The 18487-nt window shown below is 35.5% G+C and overlaps 1 protein-coding gene across 1 annotated transcript in view; it reads left to right on the forward strand.

Annotated features, from left to right (window-relative positions):
* The first annotated feature begins 480 nt into the window (after nt 1-480).
* Nucleotides 481-18487, forward strand: part of Cyfip (Cytoplasmic FMR1-interacting protein Sra-1) — a 30757-nt gene continuing 12750 nt past the window's right edge. The window contains exons 1-18 of the mRNA XM_068770996.1: nt 481-763; nt 1681-1817; nt 3146-3325; nt 3804-3985; nt 5723-5850; nt 7072-7169; nt 7718-7822; nt 8207-8292; nt 8751-8871; nt 9029-9220; nt 10167-10381; nt 11132-11262; nt 12211-12381; nt 13675-13757; nt 14271-14413; nt 15073-15246; nt 16151-16289; nt 17890-17976. Of these exons, the coding sequence (XP_068627097.1) occupies nt 688-763; nt 1681-1817; nt 3146-3325; nt 3804-3985; nt 5723-5850; nt 7072-7169; nt 7718-7822; nt 8207-8292; nt 8751-8871; nt 9029-9220; nt 10167-10381; nt 11132-11262; nt 12211-12381; nt 13675-13757; nt 14271-14413; nt 15073-15246; nt 16151-16289; nt 17890-17976 (2448 nt within the window). The 5' untranslated portion in view covers nt 481-687. The remainder of the gene's footprint in view (nt 764-1680; nt 1818-3145; nt 3326-3803; nt 3986-5722; nt 5851-7071; nt 7170-7717; nt 7823-8206; nt 8293-8750; nt 8872-9028; nt 9221-10166; nt 10382-11131; nt 11263-12210; nt 12382-13674; nt 13758-14270; nt 14414-15072; nt 15247-16150; nt 16290-17889; nt 17977-18487) is intronic.

Consider the following 18487-nt stretch of genomic DNA (forward strand, 5'->3'; position numbering starts at 1 on the left):
CCTGCCGGGGAAGCTCCCTTTCAGATGGACTGACGACCTAGTCAAGGTCGCAGGTAGTCGCTGGATGCGGGCAGCGCAAGACCGGATGTCGTGAACATGTTTGGGGTAGGCCTATGGCTCGCAGTAGACGGCTATTGGCGGACATGACGAAGATTAGTATCGTCTTAGTTAATGTATAAGTTTTAGTATAAGAATTTTTTAATCAATTAAGTAAGGCACTATTTTTACTATTCAAGTTCTGAGCAATGTATTCGTATTTTGTTCATGCACTGCTTTTAATTAAAGGTGTAAAAAATCCAAGAAAAAAAATTAAATTTTGTCGAAGAGCTAGTCAAATTGTTCAATAATTATTTTAAAAATCAATTTTATTTTTTGACATAACATGAAAGAAAATTTTTGTCGATTTTTAGTTAGAAGTAACCGATTATCATCTGCACATCACTATCAGTATTGACTGTTTTGCTTACTCCTAGACATTGGGCTGGGTGACTGAAAGTTTTAATTTCCACTTATTGAAATATTAGATAGCTTTTATCGTATAAAAGTTATTCAAAATAGTTGTTGACTAATATATTATGATTAAATGTATAATTTAAGTGGTGAATATATATAGTGTAGTGGTATAATCGGATATTTAAGTTTGATAAAGTTTATTTTCGTATTGATAACTAAACTTTTCAAATAAATATGTCTGTGAGCGAGAAAGTGTCTCTTTCGGATGCATTAAGCAATGTAGATGTCCTGGATGAACTCACTTTGCCAGGCAAGTATAATGTTACGAAGTTATTCATGCGCAATGCAAGGATTACTAACATCCGGTGATTATTATGATTGGTATTAGAAATATACGAAACTTTAATAGAATTATTACTTTATTTATTTTTTTATATACACTTTTTGAGTGTTTCTTCAATGTGGATACAGGCTGTCTGTTTATTTCGCTAACTTATCTCGATTCTTCTCATGCAAAACAATTACTCATTAGAGGTGGTTCTTATCCGCTCAATGAGCATTTTATGCCTTGATTATTTGACTATGATGTAATCTGTTTATTCACCATATCATTATGGCAATTATTAAATTTAGTTAATCAGTTATGTAGTTATGTAGTTATGTGTTCTGACTGTATAGATTTGTGTACCCTAGCAATCAGATTGGTGGCTAAACTTCAATATCTCAATTTGGTTGTAAAGGGAAAGAGAAATATACTATTTATAATTTTAATTATATATAATAGTAATTTATTAAATAGAAAATAACAAATAAAAAAATTAATTATGGGTTAAAGTTATTGAATAACAGAAAATGCATTTAAAAATAAATTATAATTGCAATATTTGTTTGAGAAGCTATTGGTTAAAAAACAAATTAGTAATTTTAAGCATATAATATATAGTTATGTTTTGAAGTAAATAATACTTCATTTTCCTCATAATTCCTTAGATTGTATCCTCTTGTATTCAAATAAACAGCCTGAAGAAAAATCTTTCATTGCATTAAGATCTCTAAGTTACAGGAAGACTTCTTGTAATTTTGGGGGTTCCATATTTTTTGTATATCTTCTATAGGATTAGCCACACAGAATTGAGAAAGCTTTAAAGCGAGGAAAAAAGCATTTGCCGATCAAAGTTAATATTGTTATATACTAAGTGTAATAACTTCTGTTTTATAATGGTATAGATGAGCAACCCTGCATAGAAGCAGCTCCATGCTCCATTCTCTATCAGGCAAACTTTGATACCAACTTTGAAGATCGCAATGGTTTTGTCACCGGAATTGCTAAATATATTGAAGAAGCAACAGTACATGCTAACTTGGTAAGGCATTTTTACCATTAACTTTTAATTTAATTTACTCTTAACAAAAGTTTGATTTTGAAAGCATTTTGCTGGCTCTTGCTTGCTTTGCACTGATTCAATCTGGCCCTAAACAATATTAAATATCACTGTACCTATAGCAATACACACTGAAGACCAGCTAAGATAGTTGAACATAGGGTGCTACAAATTTTCCAAAAGGGGTTACAATCCTCAATAGTGATACATCCCTGGTCATTTTAACCCTTGCAGGGAGGAAGAACAGCTGACTAACAATGTATTTTTTTTTATTGATCCATCTCAATTTCTAGTATTAAGAATAAATTATAAATTGACCACTTTGTTGCCCTTTTTCTTTTATTATAAAAGTAAATGATTTCACTGCTAAATTCTGCTGAACATTCTTCATTTATCATTAAGTTTTAATGATTATTTATTAATTTATATATTTTCTTTACACAATTGTAATGGTAGACTTAATTTCATATAGACATTCCCCTTAGTTAACTAGACTAGAGTGATGTCAGAAGGTATGTAAATATCATGTAGAATATTAGAAACATATGACATACTATATGTTTATGATAAATATTATATTTATTTTATAATCACTACAAACAAATACTTAAATATGAGGAAATAATGTTTAAATATATTACACATATATGTATACATGTGCTGTACAATATACCTGGAAGTTACACTTAATGATAGACTCACCGCCTCTACCAGTGAATTTAGAGTGGTTCACAGATATATAATCATGTTAACTGTCCCCTGCCCGCATAATGTGGCATGCGCTACCTTTTAGTAGTGTAATTTCAATCAATTCTTGATAATATTTAACATGCCAACAAATATACTGACCACAAGGTTTTTAAACCAACAGCTATAGTATGTAAATATGCAAGTTTTTCATAAAATCTCTCCTATAAACTTTTTGTTACTGAGATATTGGTATGAGTCTGTTATAGGTTGAAATTTCATATATATACATGATAAATACTATACTCAATATATTATTATCTTTTCAAATGCTTAAGCACTTTCGTAAGTTGTTTCCTTTACTCTTTTCCTATAATATTACTCATTACAAAAGCATAATTTATATAAAGTACAATATATTGTCTGTCTTGTTTTATAATTATTTAGAGAGCCTTTAAATTTGTTTATAGTTTTATCATGTAATAACACTTAGATATAAGCAAACATATTTAATTTTGTACTGTGGTATATAAAGTTAATGTAAACCTATATAATCTATTACTGCAAGCATGCCAATTTAAAATAAATATTTTTTTATATTTTTTTATAACTATGTATTTCAGAATGAGCTTCTAGAGGAAGGTAATGCTCATGCTGTGATGCTGTATACATGGAGATGCTGCAGCAGGGCTATTCCACAGCCTCGTTCCAATGAACAGCCAGACAGGGTGCACATCTATGAGCGTACTGTACAAGTCCTCGGACCAGAAGTGGAAAAGTTGCTCCAGTTTATGTACTTCCAGGTGAGAAGATATTTAGCAATCATCATCACCATTATTATCACTTTTGAGATACAGTTTATATTATGATCTTATAAAAAGAGGTTCCCTGTTCTAATTGAAATAAAAGACTGGTGTGAGAAATAAACCATGGGGCTATTCAAGACTGAATGCTTGTATGGAACACTCAGTCTTGAGGACAGAAGAGGACAGAAAACTTCTCATTACTCGATAAGCTATCTATATCAAAAGTGATAACTCCATTGTGATGCCATAGACTGCATGAATAATAACTCTTGTTTAAAATAATAAATAATAATTATCATTTTAAGTATAGCATGTCCGTTGCTAGACATAGGCTTATAGATTTCCAATAGGACCTGTTTTAAGCAGCTTGCATCCAGCATCTTCTATCGTATTTCAAGCCATTTGTAGATGGCAATAACGCAACGGTACAGACAAAGAAAAATGAATCAGTATTATAGAATTATTATTTGAACAGCGCAAAGCGATCGAGAGATTCTGTGGTGAGGTGCGGCGCCTATGCCATGCGGAGAAACGACGAGACTTCGTGTCGGAGGCCTATCTCTTGACACTGGGCAAGTTTGTCAACATGTTCGCAGTGCTCGACGAACTGAAGAACATGAAAAGCTCTGTCAAGAATGACTACTCTACATACAGACGGTAAAATCTTCTGCTTTTACTTCTTTGTCGTCGTAACGTCCACCCGAAAAATGTATAAACGACCAGTATGGATTTAAGCCTCTTAAGGAACCCCTTGAGTTGAGTTCCTACGGAGGTCTAAATTAGTGTTGATGAAAGAGGGAGAAACCGAAGTGGTTACTTTGGGAATCCATGGGTGACAAAACATGAGGATTGATAATTTGTAAACGGAGGTGCACGAAAATTTGTTTTCTTTCGTTAGTGAAGAACTAAAATGTTGGCTAAACTTGACCTAAAAATTTGGACAGACATTTTAAGAAGCTCAGCGAAGGTTTCTTTTAACTAGCACAGCCCATTTTCATTATAACGTATCGTAATTTGCAAATCGCCACCATATGTAACGCTTCTTCTGTTATGCATATGGACTAAATATGACATGTCGCATGTTCTTGTAAACTTGCATGAACTTGTTTGATTCTTCACCAGTATAAATACGATTGCCAGGACTACGCATCTACGTAAATTTACATATTCAAATCTAATTTTCACATTTTTGTTAAGTGTCGAGAATATAGTAGAAATTTAGATGCAGTGGATCCACTGGATCCAACTAAATTTTGAAATTGAACTTTGAGAAAAAAAAACGTCTGGGAAAATCTGCTTTAGACAAAGCGTCTCCTTCGAGGGTCTAACATAAGCAAAGGATAGGTAGACTGTGTATTTACCTATCCTATGCAATAAATAAAAGTTATGGATCCTGATTTCTCAAGTATAGTTACTGTAGCAAGATCTCGTCTAATTTACCACCAAGGGTCACCAGAACTGCCTTTAATTTCAGTAATTAAGAAGATGGTACAATTCAACTGCAATAGAGTGTCAAAAGTGGTAGCGTAAGAGCAGTGGTAGACCAATGGTTGTTTGCTGAGACCATAAGTTTTGGTTCATTCCCGGAATACAATCTTATATAATTCACACTTTGTGCGTTCATTATATAGGATTGTCTCTGCTCATAAACAAGTTTCCAGAGTATAGGTAGCAGCTTCTGTGTAGTGATAATAGTAAATCTTCCCATTAGATATCTTCAGGTGATGTCTATGCCTTGCAATGTGTATCTGTGGGCTGAAACGACAAGAGTGAGAAGAACTGAAGGACGCTGAATGCAGGTAGCTTCCAACCGGTCCTGTTGAATATGTAGAGTGGCTTATGTCCATCACAGGACGTCTTTCAGCTAAAAAATGATGATAATAGGAGTGTGAGAATGTTTATACAATAATAAACAAAATAACAGATGAAGCACAATTGGGAAGCACTGAATTAAAGTAATTAGTTCCACAGCAGCGGAGTCATCTTTAATTAAAACTTTGCAACATCGCAACTGAATTCCTAACATTCAAGACACTAACATGTCTCGTGCCCCTCAGAATTGTCACATTTATACAAATGTCAAAATAAATAAAAACTTACCTATGAGACAGATACCATTTCCACTGTATATTGTTGTGGGGTGATTGTTTATAGGTGTAAAAGCTATACACAATACTACTTCTGGCAGTACAAATTCTACCGAGAGAGATAGTAAACAATAATTAATTTTTATATGTATTATTACTTATTTTGAAAACGCATTTTTTACTATATTAACTTTATTTTATTATTTATGTTGCAATTTATTTTTAATACATTAATTGAATTGAATAAATTCAACCCTTCAAAGTGTTCACACCTGTGACTGATCAACCTGTATTTGATTTGCAACAGTGCTGCACAGTTCCTGAAGGTGATGGCGGACAGTAAGAGTCTCCAGGAGTCGCAGAATCTGTCCATGTTTCTGGCCACTCAGAATAAAATTCGAGACACTGTTAAGGATGCCTTAGAGAAGATCAATGGTAAGTCGTTATTTTATATCTTGCTTACTTGACAGACATTGTCCTTTCTTAGCCATGAAAAATCAATTTTAAACTTAATAAAATAATTGTTATTTAAAAAACATACTACACGCACATTACATTTACGACCATTATATATACCATATATATCTATATGTATTTATCACAGGGGTAGCGCCAACCTTCTTGATAGTTCAAGTCATTGTTCGAAATTTAAATTTATCGCGAGCCGCAATTTAATAGGCTATTAAAACACGCAAACGAATATTTTAATTTACAAAAATGATATTATATGACAAAAATACAAAATATATGTATTAAAGTTTTGAACTTGGAAAATCGAAATGGCACATGTATATGACAGTAATCTTAATAATACATAAGATGCCAGTTAGTTAGTTATGATCGGTGTTTGGATTTCGCTAATTTAACAGTGGAATAATAATAATATTTATTCACACCAGTAATTTGTTACGATTTCCCAAGAGCTGACATAGGTTATATAAATTTTAATATTGACATAATTCGACAGTCAATCGAAGCCAAAAATAATCGTTCAAAGAGCCGAATATGACTAGCGAGCCGCAGTTTGGCCACCCCTGGTATAAACTTGATATACCCGCTATGAGGCTCCATAAAGTGCCTCTCTCATTCATACGTCAATGTATATGATTCTATAACAAACTACCAAACAAAACTAAATTCTACCAAACTAAATTCAAATAATTTATTAAGCACAGGCTGCTAAAAGTTGCGTTACTAATTTTTGTTCTAATTATAAGGGAAATAAATATTTTTTTAAAAATCCAAAAAATTACAACAGCTTACCGAAATATCGTACATATAATTTTAAGCTGACGATTATAATGATCTGATGTAATAAAGCCATTTTGACTTTGCAATAAAGTTTATTGTAATGCTCTGTAATACACTATATTTTGTGTTCCATTTTCTGGTGCCTAAATAAATAATATTGATGCTTTACTAACATTGAAACAGGTGATGTACAATTAACTATCTAATAACATGGATTTTCATTTTCAAGAATAACGTCAAAAACACTCTATGACTTCCCTAGTGACTTATTTGGTTCCTGGTTTCCAGGTCAAGACAGTCAAGACAAGACAGTCGCAGAGAGGCCTGTTAGAAACCTGTACCCTTAGATAATATGTCATAGTATAAATATTTGTTGGGAATTGATACAATGATTGTCTATTCCAGGATACGAAGACCTGCTTGCTGATGTGGTAAACATCTGTGTTCAGATGTATGAGACTAAGATGTATTTGACACCTTCAGAGAAACATATGCTTGTTAAGGTAATTTTAGTAGAAAATTTTTCTAATGCCGTAGTCAAATTCATCAGGTTTTAGTTGGCAACACTGAAAGTACTGACCAGACTACTGTGCAGTAACTAAATTCAATGGAATTTTTGAAAACTTTTTTTGGTGTCCACTTTATTTCATTGAATATGGCATATTTGAGGTGGCTGAAGATGGTATGTATCTATAAAAATATGTAAATATCTAATAGAGTCAGGCGTTACCATGCAAAAGTCTATCCTAACTAAGAAAGGGACTAATATATAGCTACTTCCGCTATGCAGCAGTAATCGTGCAATAAAGTGCACCGCCCACCAGCCCGCTGATAAATGCGCGTGCGGTAAAGAATGCGAAACACAACTACCACCGTTAATCTACTCTACACGTGTTTCTCCCCTCCACGGGACATAAACGGGGGCACGACTACTGCTGCATAGCGGAAATAGCTATATATTAGTCCCTTTCTTAGTTAAAATAAGTATACTCGATGACTTCCTCAGAAACTTAAAATCCACTAGCTACACTAAGTCGTTAATTTTTTTCAGGTGATGGGATTCGGTCTATTCCTGATGGATTCCGAAGTATGTAACATCAACCGACTGGATCAGAAAAAGAAGATACGCTTGGATCGGATTGACAGGATTTTTAAAGTAAGTGCTATATTGGTGTTTGTATTATGAATATGCTAAAGCTTGAAATCTTGGTGAATAGATCAATTATCATCATTTTAGTCTACCAACGCCCACTGGGTGCTGGCCTCTCCTGCATAAAGTCTTCTAAAGACATTAACAAGGGCACCGCCTCACTTTGCGATTGGATGCCCTATACTGCGGTTGTTGGTACATGGTCTCCACTGCAAAACCTTAAGGCTCCAGCGGCTGTTCAACGCATTATATGGCCTGCCAATTTAATTACCAAATCTGCTGCGCTATGTCAGTTATTCTTCCATCTACTGGATTTCTTTATTCGTAATTGAATCTCATAGAAAAATAATTAATATTGAACCAATTTTGACGATATTATTTCGATTACAGAATCTCGAAGTGGTACCTCTGTTTGGGGACATGCAAATAGCTCCGTTCAACTACATCAAGAGGTCAAAACACTATGACCCGAGCAAGTGCGTATACCGACTTTTCCGCTTCGCTAGTGCAGTAAAATAAATATATAATTTCGTCAGCATTTGTATTAAATAGTTCAGCAAATTAATCTCGAACAATTTTAAAATTTTTTTACGAAAATTTATGGGAAACGTTTATTTACCTGTGTTTTTATTTGGGAATGGGACTTTTTTGTGCATAATAATTTTTTATTATTTCTCATAATATTTTTTTTTACATTTCTTTTTATTGTCATTCTCTTGTATCGATCTTCAAATTAATTTCCTTTTTTGCATCGCCTCATCCTCACCCCAAATTATTAAAGTATGGGGTTTTTACCACAGTTTATCACAAAATTTCTTATTAATTTTTATTTCTATTGCAGCTGTTACATTTATTATAATACATTGTTTTCTTTTGCTCATTATTTTATTATCTTATTTTTGATATTTATAGTAATATTTAATTTTTCTTCCAGATGGCCTCTGTCATCCAGTCCTAACCCCCCGTCACCCCAGGCGGATCTGATGGTTCATTTACCGCAGATCAGAGAGGAGCATCAGAATTATATCTCTGAGTTGGCCAGATATAGCAACGAGGTATGACATCATAACTATTAATGAAACTTTTTACATTTGTTAAAAGTTGATAATCTTTTGGGTATTTCTGATATAGTTCTAAAGAATACTTTCTTCCCTGAGATGGCTTTTTGTAGCACTGTTGCTAATTTTAAACTTTCTGTTAAAAATATTCCAGGTGACGACCACGTTCAAAGAGGCGGGTTCGGACGCCGAGAACAAAGCAGTGACAGAACTGTGTTTACGTGGACTCCAGCTGCTGTCCTCGTGGTGTTCAGTGCTGACAGAACTGTGTTCATGGAAACTCTTACATCCAACAGACCATACTATTAATGCGAGATGCCCTCCGGATGCTGAAGAGTATGAGAGGGTAAGACAGTATGTAATCTTTAGAGGTAACATATACATATGACGTCCACTGCTGTACATAGGGCTTCTCCAAAGTAAGAAGTGCGTTCATTGCCTCCTGCATCCATTGTTTTTTGGTGATCTTGACATCCTGCGGTGTGCTTGCTGCTCCGTAGTCACCACTTCATAATCTTAAGACCACAGCAGTAATGTTCTTCGCGCTGTGGCCTGTTCACTGCCAGTTCAATTTGCCGATCTATTGGGATATGTTACTATCCTTCATCTATGAATCTCCTTATTTTGATTTGATCACATTGAGAAATTCCGAGTTGCATCTACATGGTTTGTTGAGTATGGGCTAACCAATAGGTCGAAGTTTCAGTAAAGAAAGTCATCAACAAAAACACATTGAAATATTGGACATCATTTGTCCCAATCCAATGATATGTATAATATAACCGTTCTAGCCAAGTGCCTTGAGGTAACCTTCAAGTTTAATTACTTTAAAAAGGTCTAGGTTAGGCGCCATCAGCTCTATGCAGCAGTAATAGATAATGAAAGTAGTGGATTGCCTCTAAAAATGATTACTGCAAATCGTTATTATTTTTTTTTTTAATTATTTGTTATTTTTTAGAGACCCCTTGGCTGATCTATGACATGGTTATGATTTTTCAGAAGCATGCCTTGTAATTTATAAGAAGAAAAGTCTGTTTCAATGGGTTGGCATGTGTCTTAAAGATAAAAACATTTTTTTTTACTTTTGTCACTCTTTTGAAAACATCGCACGAAAATTGATAGACCGATTTTGGAATTGATACTTTATCAATTTTACTCCAACCATTGACTTAACTTTTTAAATACATTTTCTGAGTTTAACTTATATATGATCATTTTGATTTGACGTCGATTTATGGGACACACTATGATTTTACGTGACAAAAAAAATACTAAAACTATTCATTCCACAGGCGACTCGTTACAACTACACGTCAGAGGAGAAGTTCGCGATGATAGAGGTCATAGCGATGATCAAGGGTCTGCAAGTGTTGATGGCGCGCATGGAGACAGTCTTCGCGGACGCGGCGCGGCGCTCCATATACGCGGAGTTGCAGGACTTTGTGCAGCTGATCTTGAGAGAGCCGTTGCGTAAGGCGATCAAGAATAAGAAGGACTTGATACGCAGGTGAGATGAGAAGAGAAATTGATACTCTACTCTCTTATGTGTGGCAGAACTCTTGAACCAACTAGATCATGGTTGCACACACTTATTAAGACTAGGGGCCACTCGGGCAAATCATGAACTGATGGCGGGCCGATCGCCAGAAGTATAGGTAATTAATTTTTTTTGGTTTTATTCTGGAATAGAATCCAATATTTTTCGAGAGTTATTTTTGCTGTCGGTGGACCACCAGTATTCGACCGACGGGCCGCGGTCTGTGCATCCATGAACTAGATGTTTATATTTTAGCTGACGTGACAAACATCTGTATAAAAATGATCTGACCAGCCGTAGTTGCAAAGGATGTTTTTTTATTCCATTAAAATCAAAATTACAATAAAAGTTACTGTTTATCAATACCCTAACTACACTTCGAATAGCATGAATAAAGATTGAAAAGTGTTTTAAAATTACTTGGAGTAGTTATTACGATTAAAAACTTTTTTATTGTTTTTCTATTTATAATTTGAGAATGACATTTAGTGATTCATATGGATCAGTGGATCCCAAAATGTTCCATGTGGGCCTCTTGGTGTCGACGGGAGACTTGGTGGGGGTCAACATTGGCGTTTTAAAAAAATGGGAATTCACAATTCGAAAATAAATGATTTTAATAGTGAAGAACTGAAAATTTAACAGGAACCACCTGCATTTTGAAAGTGGTCTATAAGAAAAAAAGTCTAGAAACTTTATAAAGAATGTGAACTTTTTCAGTATAATAGTGTCGGTACGGGAGACTTGCGGTGATTGGGCGCGGGGCTGTGAACCGCAACAGGACCCAGCCCTGCGTGGTAAAAAGGACGCCGACGCCAGTTTCACCATCAAGGTGCCTCGTCGCAATGTCGGTGAGAGTCTACCACCATCATTTCAGCCGTAGAACATGTCTAGAATTATAAAAAGGCCAACGTCTCGACGACCTTAATTGTGACATCTGCTTGCATAACATGTTGAACGCCATGGCGGACACCATGTGACCGACAGCATACTGTCCCCTGGGGCCACACCATTAAATCGAAAATCGTCAAAAAATCGACAAGGTGTTTTTTTGCAAATATTGTCAGTAAAACCCTTAAAAACAATGAGCGACTTAGGGAAACAGCGATTTACCCATTATTTTTCTGCGTGGCCGCGTGGGTCACACGCCTTGGTAAAAACAGTCGAAACACTGTCCGCTGGCTCCCTAGAGGCTTCTGAAGTGATCGAGGGCATGTGGACACATGGTGTCCGACGCGGCCTCTTGGACCCAACATGATGGCAGTCACATGGTGTCCGTTAGTTTGGCGTTCAACGTGATAAACATATCATTCATACTATAATCACTGCTAGACATAGGGCTTCCCCCATAGTTTACAGAAGGACCTAGAAAAAAATCCAGAGCATCTCTCTCCATGGCTTGTTGAGTGATTGTGAATTTGCTAATGAGGAGTCAACGCCTTGGCCACGGTTCTAACGAACCGTTGTACGAAAGGGGAGGGGGGTATCAACCTCTTCGTTCCTTCAGTTTGACATCTACCCTCATGGTGATGGCTCTCATGCTGTTTTTTATCTTAGGCCCCCATATCGCTGGGTTTTATTGAAGGGCTTGAGGTTGAGCAGAGTAATATGATAACAGAATAAAACTCGTAAATATAAAGTACCATCATTCCAGCCTTATGTCGTTCACTGTTGGATATAGATTTTCCTTACAAATTTCCAATATGTCCTGTTAAAAACGGCCTGTATATTCCATACCGCTCCATGGCTATCTGTTCTGCTTGTTCTTATATATGTTCTTTTTTTAAATATATTTCCAGGTCCATCGTCAACTCAACTGTACATGGTACGAACACAACTGGAGGCGCTGATATCAGACAAGTCTGGCGGTAGACGTACTCTGCGCAAAGATCTGGACGCTACCACCTTGACCCAGATCGAGACCTTCCATCGCCTAAGCTTCTACTGGGGATACCTTCTCAATTTGTCCGGTGAGATTATCTTACCAAGAACCTTTTCTAACTTTTGCCCTCTAAATTTAAAATAAATTGGTTTTGCGGGTATTTAAGATTTTAAATCCACAATTTTGCATTTGAAAATTGATAATTTTTACTTAGTAGAGGTACTATTGTTTAAAATATATGGATATGCATTTTGAAATTGAAAATGCAAGAATGCGAATTTAAGCCTAAACCTGAATATGTCCGATTCTATTCAATATTTTCTCTTACTATTCTTTTTAACACATTTAGGTCCGTTACACACATTACCACTTGAGTGATGTGATTTCCTATAGCTCCACTCAGATTTTCTTATATTACCTTCTGTATTGTTTCATATAACTGCGATCACACAAAGTTTTATCTATATAGTTTTATGTAAATGGTAACATTGCAGTCTCTATTACTGTCAGTAATGAATACTGAGCAAATAGTGTTATTTTCTTGGTCGATTATCTTCATTGGTAAAGGTCGGGCTCTTTCTGGAAAATCTTTCTCGATGATTCGAGGAGTTGCTTCCACAGGTTTCTACTTTTATTATGACAAATTTATTATATGTAGACCAGAAATTGTTGTAGCAGATGGTGGTAAGCCTGGTGATTATATGGTTCTGATCAAGAACAGATCTGTTGGTTCTTCTACACAGTAAGTGTAACGTAGCAAGGTTATATCACCTTTACTCAGAAATGTTAAATGACCAAAATACATAACAAAATCTGAAGGCCACGAGAGGAGGCACAGCCCAACTGTGGGAATTTTACGACGGTTAAAAATTTGATAAAAATGTAATTGGTTATAGGTGTAAGACTTAAAGGAGTGAATGTATGGCTTCTTGTTGTCAATTGATGTTAGGAACACCCTATCTAAAAATCAATGGTTTTAGAGCTTAAAGTGAAAAAAGGGTTTTTACAATTCGGATTACTATATACTAAAATTATGGTTCACTATCCTTGCAGACTTTGTAATGTCAGAAGTAATTGGCCTGTCGCATTCCAATAGATAAATAAAATAAATTAATATAACATATTTCAGAGTGATCGCTTTATGATTGAGTTTTGATTATTTTAATGTAAAATCTTATAAAAAAGGGTTATATATTCGTATTTTATCTACCTAGTCGCGTAGAGATTCACTAATAATTACGAGAAGGCTTTACTTCATTGAGATATTGTGAAAGAGGCATCCTCTGTCTAAATCTCTATCCAACTATCCAATTTTGAATTAGTATACCATTAAAGCCTTTTTTACAAAAAACTATCCCGTAAAACTAAATATTTTTTACAGATTCTCTTCAAAAATGTTGCGATCTATCCCAGCTATGGTACAGGGAGTTCTATTTGGAGATGACCATGGGAAGGAAAGTGAACGTAAGATATTTTTGTATATTAATTTTGTATAGGTTGCAAATATACATTATTATGTTTAAATTAAATTATTAGATTTAGAGGGTTTAGAGAAATAAAATTTCACGTGACGTATATTTATCCTTTTTTACCATCGCTACATACGTTATACATCATCATCATTAATAGACGCCCACTGAAAGCCATAGTCCTCCCCCAGAGGTCGCCACGGTGACCAGATCTGCACTGTCCATTTCCAGCTACTTCCCGTGACCATGACTACGTCACTGGTCTAGTTGGGTGTCTACCAACGCCGCATCTACTGGCTAAAAGCTGTTAGGTCGACCTTAGGTGTTGAATATTAAGGTCGATTATCAATTGACATCCAGAGTTATATACAGAATTAAAAAGAATCCAAATATATTTTGTTTGCTAAGCCCTTATTGGCTGATACTGGCTGGTGGCCGTCATTCTAGAAATTGTACTATATGTATTGTTTTAAAATAAATAAAAAAGTAATATCTGTATGTAAATTAGAAATGCACAGTCCGTCACCAACACAACGAGGAATGCAACGACCTGGTCACAATGGAGAAGCGGATCCAGTTCCCCATAGAGATGTCGATGCCATGGATCCTGACCGACCATATTCTGCGCAGCAAGGAGCCGGCTATGATGGAGTAAGTGTGATGAGTGTTCATGTTATCACATCTTGCGCGCTCTACCGCCAAAGTGTTACCGTGCAGCGGGCGATTTTTTTTACAGTTCAGACGTAAAATTCCTTCTACCTAAAATAGCTGTACATTTTAAATATTAGGGTCTTTAGATAAAAGTTTTAGTTTCTGCGTTAAAAACAATTTTTAATTCCGTTTAAAAAAAATAAAAATTACTTGCAAAAGTAAGAAAATAAAAAATTTGTATCGTTTTAAAGTATATTTTAAAGTATTTTGTCCTTTATTTTTTTGGAAATAAAAAGGTCACATAACCCGCATATGAAGCAAAAACTTAATAAAGTCTCTCTCCATACAAAACTACCCAAGATTTTTCTCGAGGCATTTGGAAACCTGCTCCTCGAAATCTTTAGCGTATTACAACGTGATCACTAGCATAAAGAATAATATATATATATTATACTATATTACACATACATATATTATATACATATACTATATATATTATACTATACCATAAAGTATTCTTGGGAATTCGTTCTTACAACAAATCTTTTGTATCTTTCCTATTTTTTTTCATCACAAAAACCCATAGCCTATAGCCATGCAGTGGGAGTCTATCAGCTGAAACTGCTACGAAGGTGGATTTATGATATTTTGTGTTCCAGATATGTGCTGTACCCCCTGGACTTGTACAACGACTCCGCGCAGTACGCCCTGACCGTGTTCAGGAAGCAGTTCCTCTATGATGAAGTTGAGGCCGAGGTGAACTTGTGCTTCGACCAGTTCGTCTACAAGCTGTCCGAACAGGTGTACGCTCATTACAAGCAACTGGCAGCCAGGTGAGCGAAATAGCAGCCACCTTTCAAATGACTCTTCAAGAAAAGATAGGAAAAAAAATGTTGATGGTACATATTCGGTCTTTAAAAGGCTGAAAGTATTGTTCATTTATCAGCAAAAAACTTTTATACCCATTTACAAACAGCCTGTATAAAAATCACTCTTAAATATGTTATATTAACTTTTTTTATAGGAATATGACAGGCCAATAACTTCTAGCAGTACAAAGTCTGAATTGTCAGGGGAAGATGAGCTTTTATCCAGTATGTACAATGATAAAATATATAAAGTATGTACATGAGATATACAGGATGATTGCTTATAGGTGTAAAAGCAGTTGTTACTTATTTTTAGGCACTAAGTTGTAAAGCTATTAAACTTATTTATAAACATCTTGTATAAAATCACTTTCAATGTTATATTAATTTATTTTTGTTTTGGAAACGCCTATAACTTCTAGGAGTATAAAGTCTGAAGTATCAGAAAAAAGTAAACAAAAATTTATTTTCATTTTGTAATCTGAACTTTGAAAACGCCTTTTCTTATTATATTGTCACAAATTTTATTTTTTCTGAAACAATAGAGTTTTGAGTATTAATATATGTATAGAATTGAGTTATTAGTATATTTATATAAGGTGTTTCTAAGTGATTATCTTCCTTCTCAATTTGATTTTTTTCTAGTATTTTATGATATTAACTACTTTCTCCTACCTTATCAATTTATCTCTGCACCGCCCAAACGGTTAACTGGTAGACATTGCCTTCGGAATTCAGTTTGTCGTTATACGAAAATATATAAAAAGTTTATAAATAAATAATTAAAACCAGCTTTCGATCTTGAATATTGTTTTTCAGGTATACATAGAATAAGATTAGATAATTAATCAAGTTTAATTGTCAACAGCATGCTACTAGACAAGCGATATCGCGCGGAGTGCGCTGCTCGTGGGGCTACCACAGGGGGCGGGGCAGGGCGTTACGCCTCCTTGCTACGACAGCGCCACGTCGCACTGTTAGGCCGCCACGTTGACCTCAACGCACTTGTAAGTATCCTCTACCTCTAGTATATCATATACTACCTTTCTTTTTCGGTGGGGAAATCTTCCGGTATTTCTGGGGGGAGGACAGGGGTATGTGGGATTCCTACCCACTAAACCCCCCCCCCCCGGTGTACCCCTCTTCGCTAAATGGGGGACCGCGGTATCTCTCGATCAGGGATCGCCTCGCGGTCTTTCCTCGTGCCGTGCTATTTTTCGATAGCCCGTCCCGGGGTATGCGTGGATACGCTACCCCCGAAACCCTCGTGGTGCTATCTATATATCACGATGGTTCGAGACCACGTCGAACTATCGTCCGCCTCAGAGTCGCCGAAGCTAGTGGGAGTTTAGGGCCCCCCACCCGCGACTCCGAAGGCCCCGTTTATGGTAGGGGAGCACCATTCATCGGAGGGCCGTCGCGAGGCACGTCTCTGTGCTGACGGCGTTGTCTCCGAGCGGGATCTGTCCTCTGCCGATCCCGTTCGGCTGCCTCCTTCTGGACCATGACGGTCTCAATCATATACTACCTCACCCAAGTGTTACGCTTCTGGTTCAATGTAATTTAAAAGCAGTCAACATTATTTCAAGACGTATGATGTCTATGTATAGGTCATAAAGACCAAAGATAATAAACAGTAAGGAAAAATGTAAATATAAGTACATATGAAAAAATTATTTAACTTAATATAATATGTCTTTGCGAAATTACGGTAAAGATTTTCAGGTGGCTGTTAAAAAAACCTTACGTCGACTTTAGGGTCCACTAGTGAGCGGATGTCCTTCGCTTGACCGTACTATGTTACTATATGTAGATTAGGATATATAGCTGGAAAGTCAGTAAAGACCCTCAATACTGCGCTTGGGCAGCGACTTGAAATAAAATAATGTAGCAACTAATATATAATTGAGTAAAATTTACAAATTTTATTGTAAATATGTATACATTTTAGCTGTATTTATAAGAGAAAATTGTGTAAGAAAAATTGTAAAAATTACAAAACGCTGTCGTGCCTCGCAGCTGGGAGAAGAAAGATTCGTATCAAATAGCGGCAACCCTCTTCCAACTGTCTGCGCTTAGTAAAAGCGAAAAAAAAATATTGTAAAAAAAACACTAGCGATACAAATTAGAATTAATTTTAAAAGACCTTTAATACTGACGGAGAAAGTAGGAGTACCTTTAATAGATTACTGTCTAGTCTCAAGATTTCAAGGAAGGGATCCCGTAAGTGCCTCTAGTTTTAATAAAAGGCCTCAAAGTAGACCGTGGGGAATAAGCTGGAAGGTGCCTGACCTTTTTGTTACCTCTTAACCCTCAAATGCTTGACATTTATTTATACTTTAAAAATATATCTTGCTGATAAGTACACTACTACTACGATATTATATATATGTATATATATACATATGTATATATATGTATATATTTATGTACGTGTGTATATATACTTGTTTATTAAAAAACTTTATATTGCAGTATTTCATTATTATGCATTTAAGGGTTAAGGGATAGGAAAACCATGAAGAATTTACCTACGAGAAAAAAAGGTATATCTTTGATATCCATGTGTTCGGCTTTTAGTAAAAGATATCTTGATTTTAACACCAGGTGGCTCAACGAATCAACGCCGACATGCATCGGGCACTTGACGCAGCGGTAGCTAAGTTCGAAGCCGGGGACATTACCGGTGTGGTTGTAAGTACCTTTAAACATAACTTACTGTCCCCTAAGATTTAGTACTGTACAATTGAAGTACCTCATATACAGAGTGATAGGTTATAGGTATAAAAGCCCTAAAAAGCTGTATTTAGCTCATAATGTATATTCACTATATTCCAATAATAAGTAATGTAGTGTTGAATGTAGCCTGATTACTACATATTGAAATTAATCTTTTCGCGTTCCAATAAAACAATATAATGTAACATGTTTCAGAGAGAGATAGAAAGAGAGAGAGAGAGAGAGTTAATTGGATAAATGTGAAATAAATAAATTAATTATGTGATATATAAATACCGACTGATGCAATTAGACAATGGTAAATTGCAGTGTCCGAAGTTCAATCAATACATTTTACTTGATACAAAAATCGGAGAAATATTAGTCCCCCCCACCACTTCTAAGACGAAGAATACAGGAGCCTTGACAAGCTTAATGATCCTTAAAGTCTATAAATGTAAAGGAAAGGCGCATTTTTCATGAAAAT

This window comes from Battus philenor, unplaced genomic scaffold (genome assembly GCF_028537555.1).
Source record: "Battus philenor isolate CCGP_79_NKW_IND1 unplaced genomic scaffold, ilBatPhil1.0.hap1 SCAF_30, whole genome shotgun sequence".
Taxonomy (NCBI): Eukaryota; Metazoa; Arthropoda; class Insecta; order Lepidoptera; family Papilionidae; genus Battus; species Battus philenor.